This window comes from Cebus imitator, unplaced genomic scaffold, assembly GCF_001604975.1.
Source record: "Cebus imitator isolate Cc_AM_T3 unplaced genomic scaffold, Cebus_imitator-1.0 Scaffold192, whole genome shotgun sequence".
Lineage (NCBI taxonomy): Eukaryota > Metazoa > Chordata > Mammalia > Primates > Cebidae > Cebus > Cebus imitator.
The window spans coordinates 3,417,361-3,426,659 of record NW_016107507.1 but is presented as its reverse complement, the minus strand read 5'-3'; the positions used below and the strand labels follow the sequence as shown (position 1 = coordinate 3,426,659).

At 44.6% G+C, this 9,299-nt stretch overlaps 1 protein-coding gene across 1 annotated transcript; it reads right to left on the bottom strand.

The window, feature by feature from the left end:
- Positions 1-7,665: 7,665 nt before the first annotated feature.
- Positions 7,666-8,016, bottom strand: LOC108316783 (60S ribosomal protein L39-like). Its single transcript, XM_037745105.1, has one exon. It carries the CDS (start codon positions 7,958-7,960, stop codon positions 7,805-7,807), a length of 156 nt encoding a protein of 51 aa, XP_037601033.1. The 5' UTR covers positions 7,961-8,016; the 3' UTR covers positions 7,666-7,804.
- Between the last annotated feature and the right edge of the window lie 1,283 nt (positions 8,017-9,299).

Genomic DNA, 9,299 nt, shown 5'->3' with positions numbered 1-9,299 from the left:
AGAGACAGGGTTTCACCATGTTGACCAGGATGGTCTCGATCTCTTGACCTTGTGATCCACCCGCCTCGGCCTCCCAAAGTGCTGGGATTACAGGCTTGAGCCACCGCGCCTGGCCAGCACTTGGCTTTTTTATGGTTACGCAGATTTATCTAACAAGTGGTTGCTCCATACTCTGCTTGAATTGCTGTCCCCAAAACGCCTTTCTTTCTCTGCCACAAGGCCAGGCTGCAAGTTTTCCAAACTTTTACGCTCTGCTTCCCCTTTAAATATAAATTCCGGCTTTAAGTCATTTGTTTGCTCCCACACAGAAGCATAGGCTGTTAGAAGCAGCCAGGCTATATCTTGGATGCTTTGCTGCTTAGAAATACCTTCTGCCAGTTATGCTAGGTCATCACTCTCAAGTCCAAACTTCCAAATATCATTAGGGCATGGACACAATCCAGCCAAGTTTTTTGCTGAGGCATAACACACACGACCTTTGCCACAGTTCCCAGTAAGTGCCTCATTTCCATCTGAAACCTTCTCAGCCTGGCCTTCACTGTCCATATAATTATAAGCATTTTTGTTATAACCATTTAACCAGCCTCTGGGACGTTCCAAACTTTTTTCCCATCTTCTTCTGAGCCCTCAAAACTCTTCCAACCTCTCTACCTGTTACCCAGTTCCAAAGCTGCTTCCAGACTTGCAGTTATCTTTATAATAATGCCTCATTCCTGGTACCAATTTTCTGTATTAGGCCATTCTTGCATTGCTATAAAAAAATACCCATGACTGCGTAATTTACAAGAAAAAAGGTTTAATTCCCTCGCAGTTCTGCAGGCTGTATAGGAGGCGTGGCAGCATCTGCTTCTGGGGAGGCCTCTGGAAGCTTACAATCATGATGGAAGGCCAAGTGGAAGCTTGCATGTCACATGGTGAAAGGAGAAGCAGGGAGAGAGAGTGGGAGGCGCCACAGTTTCAAATAACTAGATCTCATGAGAACTCAGTCACTATCATAAGGCCAACAGCAAAGGGTTGGTGTTAAGCTGCTCATAAGAAATCCAGCCTCGTGATTCAATCACTCCCCACCGGGCTCCACCTCTAACGTTGGCGATTAGAATTCAACATGACATTTGGGCAGGAACACATATCTAAACTACATCATTTTCTGTTTCTCAGACTTAATGATTTTCATTGCCCCGGTCTTCAAGCTTACTAATTCTTTCTTCTGCCTACTCAAATCTGCCTTTGAATCATTCCAGTAAATTTTTAATTTTGTTTTGCTTAAGAGTTTTACCTTAAGAATTTCTTTTTGGTTTCTTTTTAGGACTTCTGTCTTTTAACTGATATTTCCATTGTGTTCATGTATTGTTTTCTGGACTTTCCTCACATCTTCCTTCAGTTCTTCAAGCTTCTCTAAGACCATTATTTCTCAGTTTTGTCCAGTTGGTTGTTAGATCTGTCATTTGGTCTTCTTCAAGGACAGTTTTTGTTGATTTTTTTTTCTTTGATTAGGTAGTACTTTCCTGTTTCTTTATAGGCTTTGTGACTTTTTATTGAAGACTGGGCATTTGAGTGGACTAGTGTGATACCTCTGGAAAGCATATTTATTCTACTCCCCAGGACTTGCTGGGTTTTGCTTTTATTCATAGTTTTTCTTTCATTATCTTTTCCCTCCTCTTCCTCCTCCTCCTCTTCTTTCTTCTTCTTCTGAGACAGGGTCTTACTCTGTTGCCCGGGCTGGAGTGCAGTGGTGTGATCACAGCTCAGTGCAACCTCAGCCTCCTGGGCACAAGCACTTATCCTGCCTCAGCCTCTCAAGTAGCTGGGACTACAGGCACACACCACCATGCCCGGCTAATTTTTGTATTTTCTGTAGAGACAGGGTTTTGCTATGTTGTCCAGGCTGGTCTCGAACTCCTGGGATCAGGTGATTCACCTGCCTTGGCTTCCTAAAGTGCTGGGATTACAGATATGAGCCACTGTGCCCAGCTCTTTTTTTGCTTTCTTAGCTGTGTAGGCTATCTCTGTGCCAAGGTTCAGTCTGAGTATAAACTTAAGTTCTTCTCGGGTCCTCCCTTTGTCTAGGCATGTGTGGTCACTTTCTTATTTTCCCTGCACCTGCCATTTTTCTTGATGCCCTAGTCTTTAATGTCTGGTTCCCGAAAGGAGAAAGGAAAAAGAAAAATGAAGGGGCAAGGGAAGAGAAAAGATACTTGGCCCTTTAAGTATCCTGGTCATCATTTTAGCTGGAGTGGGGAGGCTTGTCCCAATAGATAGAAGTACAACCACAAAGACCTCCAGGCCTTTTGCGCCTCTCTGATCAGAAGAAGCAGTCAGCAATCAGAGTACAGATCCTTCATATTTAGAGGACAGAGAGCTTTTTCCCACCTTGGCTTCCACCAGCTATGTGCAAGCCACTCCAGGAACGTAGGCAGAGCTGCCTACCAGGGGCCGAGGGTGGAGAATGGGTAGCTGCTACTGTGCTAAGAGCTGAGGTTAACTGCAATTGACGTCCAAGCCTTCCCTTGGAAGTTCCAAACCATTAATAGACTCAGAGTTCCAAGATTGTTTGTCATCAGACAATTGTCAGTTCACTCACTTTCTGCATGGAGAGAGAGATCCCTGATGCTTGCTCTTCTGCCATCTCCCAAGAATATTCTTGGTCTCCTTCACTTTTGAAGAATAATTTTGCAAGCTACAGAATTCTAGGTTGGTGGATATTTTTCTCTCAACGCTTTAAATAATTCACCATTCTTGCTTGGATGGTTTGTGAAGACAAATGAGATGTAAATGAGACGTTTCTCTATACATAAGCTTCTCCTGCATTTTCTTTCCTGCATCTTACATGTTTGGCAGTTTGACTGTGATATGCCCAGGTGTGGGTGAAAGACACGTGTCTCCTCAATATCAGTCTAAAGGTGACGCCCCGCTGCAGGAATTCCCCAGCTTTACTTTGCATCAGAATCATCAGAGGAACTTGCAAAAAATACAGATGTCTAAGCCCCACCTAAGATCAACTGAATCAGAGATATCCAGGGAGGACCCTGGACGTGGATGTTTGCTACTGCATTTTCTTCTTCCTCGTCTTCTCAGTACTTCTTTTCCTGGCATCACAACTTCCTATTTTTATCATAGATCTGCAGGCTCAATGTTTTACCTCACTGTGAAAAAGTCCTTACATTAGAGTCTAATATAAGGATCATCTGTGTATGATTCACATGGATATTGCATCACGTGAACATTGCACAAGAATGGGCTCTTGGGAAACGATTTTCAAGTGCAGTCCCTTCTGGCTCCACGATAAATTGTAGGGACCTTTCTGTAACAAAGAGAAGGCTCCAAGTGATGCTTATTTTGCACATCACTCAGATTTTATTAGAAACTGCTCAAAGCTAAAATGGCTGCATTTGCTCTTCAAGGAGGTAGAGTGATTGATATGGTTTGGCTGTGTCCCACCCAAATCTCATCTTGAATGGTAGCTCCCACAATTCCCACATGGTGTCGGAGGGACCTGGTGGGAGGTAATTGAACCGTGGGGGTGGGTCTATCCCATGCTGTTCTCATGATAGTGAATAAGTCTCACGGGATCTGATGGGCGTATAAAGAGGAGCTCCACTGCACGAGTTCTCTCTTGCCCGCCACCATGTAGAGTCCCTTTGCTCTTCCTTCATCTTCTGCCGTGGTTGTGAGGCCTCCCCAGCCATGTGGAACTGTGAGTCCATTAAATCTCTTTTTCTTCATAAATTACCCACACTCCGATATGTCTTTATTAGCAGCACGAGAACAGACTAGTACAATGATGTTAACTAAAAAGATTACAAAAAATGTGATGACCCTACAATAGTTATATATATATATATATATATATATATATATATATATATATTTTTTTTTTTTTTTTGAGACGGAGTTTCGCTCTTGTTACCCAGGCTGGAGTGCAATGGCGCGATCTCGGCTCACCGCAACCTCCGCCTCCTGGGTTCAGGCAATTCTCCTGCCTCAGCCTCCTGAGTAGCTGGGATTACAGACACGCGCCACCATGCCCAGCTGATTTTTTGTATTTTTAGTAGAGACGGGGTTTCACCATGTTGACCAGGATGGTCTCGATCTCTTGACCTCGTGATCCACCCGCCTCGGCCTCCCAAAGTGCTGGGATTACAGGCTTGAGCCACCGCGCCCGGCAATAGTTATATTTTTATATTTGTAGTTCTTTGACTAAGTCAGCTAAGCTATCATTTTGTGATCTTATCATTGATCACCCTAACTGGAAAATCTTAAGAGTGAGAAGGGCAGGGCAACTCCTACTAACATGGCAGACACAGGCACCATGCAGGGCAATGCCCAGTGGCCCTTCATGACCCGGAGCGAGGGAGCCTGGCGTGGGCAGGAACTGCTGCCTATTCACCACACTCCGCCACGTGCCGGCCTCCGGCTTGACAAGCGCAGGCCTTTGGTTAAAGTTCCCGTGGCTGCATGGAGGTGCATGGGAGGGTCAGGAGTGAAGTGGGTCCCAGGAAGAGGCACCGCTCCGGGAGAAACTGCTCCATGAAAGGTCGAGTTGGTTTGCATGAGGATGGTGGTGATGCAGAGGAGAGAAGGGAGGGCGTTTGAAGGCAGGATCTGTGGGACACGAGATGGATGGGATGCAGAGGGTGAGGGGAAGCACAAGTCAGGAAGGATCAGGGGTCTGGGCTGAGCAGCTAGTGGTCCGCAGCATTTAAGGGTGCAGCTGGCAGCAGCACCCCTGGAGAGCTGGACACAGGCTCTGCCACACCGTGTTGTCTCCGCCTGATGCCCCTTCCTTTCACCTCACTTCTACCCAAGAAGCATCTCCAGGTGCTGTTTACCCCATGGCTGGTCCCAGCAAGGGCATGACTGTGACCACGCAGGATCTCAGGCCCCACCTGAGGAATGGGAGTTTGCATTGCAATAAGACCTCCAAGTGATTCCTGGGCACCATGAAGTTTTCAGAGTATTGTAAATCTCTCCCACCCATCCTGAAATCTTCAGCTCAGGGCCACCTCCTCCAGAAAGCCCTCCCTGATCATTCTCAACTCCCAGGCCCTGTCAGGGACAGTGAGAGAGCAGGTGTTGAGGCAGCCCTGACTCTTCCATCACATTCATGAGCATTTCCAGCTCATGACTCTTTCTCTTCCACTGGCCAGGAGCTCTGGGGGCTAAATCTTTTCTCTGCACTCCTACCTCCAGAGAGATGTAAATGTCTCACACTTGGGAGGCCTCTTCATGCCCTCAAGCCCTTCTTTCACCTGCCCTTTGGGTCCCTGTTGTGGGCATAGCCAAGAGGTGAGGCCACTTGGTCATGAGGGCCAGCAGATATTGCAGACACCAAACAAAAGTGCAAGATGGATGCACCTTTCCACACTCTTCCCCAGGGGACCCACTTCACTGGCGTCTGCAGCAGGACCTGTCCCCAGGTCCTGCAGAGACTACCCTGGGGACAGTCCCCTTAATTACATCATTAGGAAACCTCTGTGTCATTCTTCGCTCCTCTTCCCTGCCCCACAACTGGCCACAGCCAGCCCAGTCTATTCTTCCTTCTCCATCCCTGACGACCACCCAGGGCAGCCCCAGAGCTCCCAGGAGGCCCTGTGAGGACCATCACCAAGCCCTGGCCCCACCCTGAGCCCTCCCCGGGATTATCAGGCAGCACTGAGTTCCCCCTGTGCACCCGACCCTGCCCACCATCTTCCTCCATCTTTCTCCAATTCCCCGGGACAGCCTCTGAGCCCGGATCCTGCTGTGCTGCTGAAATATTCCTTCCCCCTGACCTTCCCAGCTGCCTACAGCATATAGAGTAAATATAACTTTTATATTCCGTGGGAAACCCAAAAGTCACGTGACTTACTTTATTGTAATTTTCGCTTTACTGTGGTGGTCTAAAACTGATCCCGCAATGTCTCCGAGGTATGCCTGTACTTCATTAAGTACCTTGAAGAACCAAGGAAGCTGATGGTATAATTCAGTCTGCAGCTGAAGGCCTGAAAGCCCTGGGGGAAGGGGTGCTGGTAGGAATCCCAGAGTCCCAAAGCTGAAGAATCTGGGGTTCTGACACCCCAGGGCAGGGGGAGAGGGTCTTCCCTGCTCTGAAAGGGGGAGAGAGGGGAAGCAATCGCTTCCTTAGTGGGAGAGAAAATATTCCTTCTCCTTCTGCCTTTTTGTTCCATGCACCATCAGCTGACGGAAGGATGCCTGCCTACACTGGGGCAGATCGTCCCTCGTTCCATCCATGCCAGTCTCCTCTGAGTAGTCCCCTCACAGACACACCCAGAAACAATCCTTTACCAGCCATCTAGGCATCCCTCAATCCAGTCAAGTTAACAGTAAATTCATCATTCTTCACACAGAGTATTCCACATTCCTCCTTCCTGTTTCTTACAGCGTCCATGTCAGTCTTTCTACATTATCAAAGGCTGTAGCCTCCGAATACATTGTTGCTGTTGTTGATTTGAATAAACTGTTTTTAGTTAGATGAATTAAGAATAAGTAAAATAAAATAGTTTATTTTATCCTCATTCATTCTTTCCGTAATGTTCTTTTTTTTCTTTATACAGATCAGAATTTCAGACCTATATCACTCTGAAGAAATTCTTTTTTTCATGGTTCTGAAATACGCTTTATTTATTTTTCCAGCTTTATTGAGATATGATTGACAGATACAAATTGCATATGTTTAAGGTGTACAATGCGGCATGTTGATACATGTATACACTGTAAAATGACCACCACTGTCTAATACATCCATCACCTCGTGCGTGTGTGGGAGCGCGTGTGTGCGCGTGCGCGTGTGCATGCGTGTGTGGGTCTGTGTGTGTCTGTGTGTGTGTGTGTTCATGTGTCTGTGTGTTCATGTGTCTGTGCGTGTTTAGAACTTGTAAGATCTATTCTCTTAGCACTTTTCAAGTAAACAATACATTGTTATTAACCGTGGTCACCAGCTACACATTAGGGTTCAGAACGTTTACAGTGGAAGGTTTGTATCTTTTGATCACGCCCCCATTTCTTCCACCTCCTGGCCACTCATAACCACTCTTGTACGCTCTACTTCTATGAGGTTGACTTTTTCAAATTCCACAAATAAATGAGATCATGCAGTATCTGTCTTTTAGTGTCTTGCTGCTTTCACTTAGCATAATGTTCTCCAGGTTCATCTACGTTTTTGCAAATGAGAGCATCTCTTTCTTTAAGGCTAAATAATATTCCAATGTGCATATGATATTGCATTTAAAGATTCCATGTAACTATCCACAGACATCTAGGTTGTTTCCCCGTCTTGATTGTAGTGAATAATGCTGTAATGAACATGTGGGTGCAGACATCTCTTCAAGACAGTGATTGTATTTCCTTTAGATATATATCCAGAAATGGGATTGCTGGATCATATGGAACTTCTGGTTTTAGTTGTTTGAGGAAACTTTATACTATTTTCCATGAAGACTGAACCAATTTACATTCCAACCAGCAGTGTGTAGGGTTGTCTTTCCTTCACATCCTCTCCAACTTCTTCCTTTTGACTTTTTTTTTTAAGTGAAAGGTCTTACATATTTATTACTGAACCCAGCCAACCAAAGCCTTCTTCTTTTTTTTTTTTTTTTTTTTTTTTTTAGGGATTTTTTTTTTTTTTTTTTTTTTTTTTTTTTAACATGAATAATGGGTTGTACCAACTAATGCCTTCATAGCAGATCCAGAGAGGAAACTCTGTTCAAACTTCTCCAGATAGCGGTGACATTTTTCAGCTTGATTTGGTAACATGATTGTGACCTTCAGACAGCATAAATATGTGTGCCATCGCATGTGTCACTTCTCATAGACCCAGCTTGGTTCTTCTCCAATGTCTCCTTTTGGAGTCGTACCTGATTTTATTACCAGTTTTCATCCGAATCCACTGGGGAATGGGACGATTTTGCTTTTGTTTCTTGGCCAGGAATTGCTTAATCCTGAAAGTCTTGTGAGAAGACATGGCGAGAAACGGAGTAAAGCACACACCACGATGGCAGAGAAAGAAAGACAGGAGGAAGCATCTTTTGACTTTTTGGTAACAGTCATCCTAAAAGGTGTGAGGTGATATCTCATTATGACTTTGTTTTGCATTTCCCTGATGATTAGTGACATTGCACACCTTTTGATCTCACTGTGGGTCACTTGTATGTCTCCTTTTCAAAAATGTCTATTCCTTTGCCCATTCATTATTGGGCTGTTAAATACCTTTGATGTTGGGTTGCATGAGTTCCTTACGTATTTTGAATATTAACCCCTTCTTAGGTGAATGTTGTGCAAATATTTTCTCCCATTCCATAGATTTTCTTTACATTTTGTTGGTTGTTTCCTTTCTGTGCAGAATCTTTTTCATTTGATGTAGCCCCATTTGTTTATTTCAGCTTTTGTTGCCTGTGCTTTTGGTTTCATGTCCAATAAATAACTGTCAAGACCAACGTCATGGATCTGTTTCTCTGTTTTTTATTTTTCGAGATGGAGTTTTCATCTTGTTTCCCAGGCTGGAGGGCAATGGCGCCATCTTGGCTCACCGCAATCTCCGCCTCCTGGGTTCAAGCGATTGTCCTGCCTCAGCCTCCCGAGTAGCTGGGATTACAGGCATGTTCCACCACACCCAGCTAATTTTGAATTTTTAGTAGAGACAGAGTTTCTCCATGTTGGTCAAGCTGGTCTTGAACCTCTGACCTCAGGTGATCCACCTGCCTTGCCCTCCCAAAGTACTGTGATTATAGGCATGAGCCACTGCACCCAGCCTATGTTTTTTTTTTTTCTAGGACCATTAAAGTTTCAGGTCTTACATTTAAGCCTTTCATCTATCATATTTGGATTTTCATGGGTACATAATAGGTGTACATATTTATGGAGCATATGAGATATTTTGATACAGGCATACAATGCATGATAATCAAATCAGGGTAAATGGGGTAGCTATTGCCACAAGCATTTATCATTTCTTTGTGTTGCAGACATTCTAATTATACTCTTTTAGTTGATTTTAAATGTATAATACATTATTGTTGGCTGCAGTCGCCCTGTTGTGCTATCGAACAGTAGATCTTATTCATTCTATCTCACCACATTTTTGCACCCATTAACCATCCTCACTTTCCTCCTGGTGGCTCCCCACTACACGCCCCAGCCTCTGGTCACCATTATTCTACTCTGTATCTCTGCGAGTCAAGTTGTTTTAATTTTTTTTTTTTTTTTTTTTTTTGTCCAGGGTTTTTTTTTTTTTTTTTTTTTTTTTTTTTTTTTTGCCCGAGTTTCGCTCTTGTTACCCAGGCTGGAGTGCAATGGCGCGATCT

Excerpts from the sequence above, each read along its gene's own strand:
- LOC108316783 (XM_037745105.1), bottom strand. The coding sequence starts at position 7,960 with ATGTCTTCTCACAAGACTTTCAGGATTAAGCAATTCCTGGCCAAGAAA.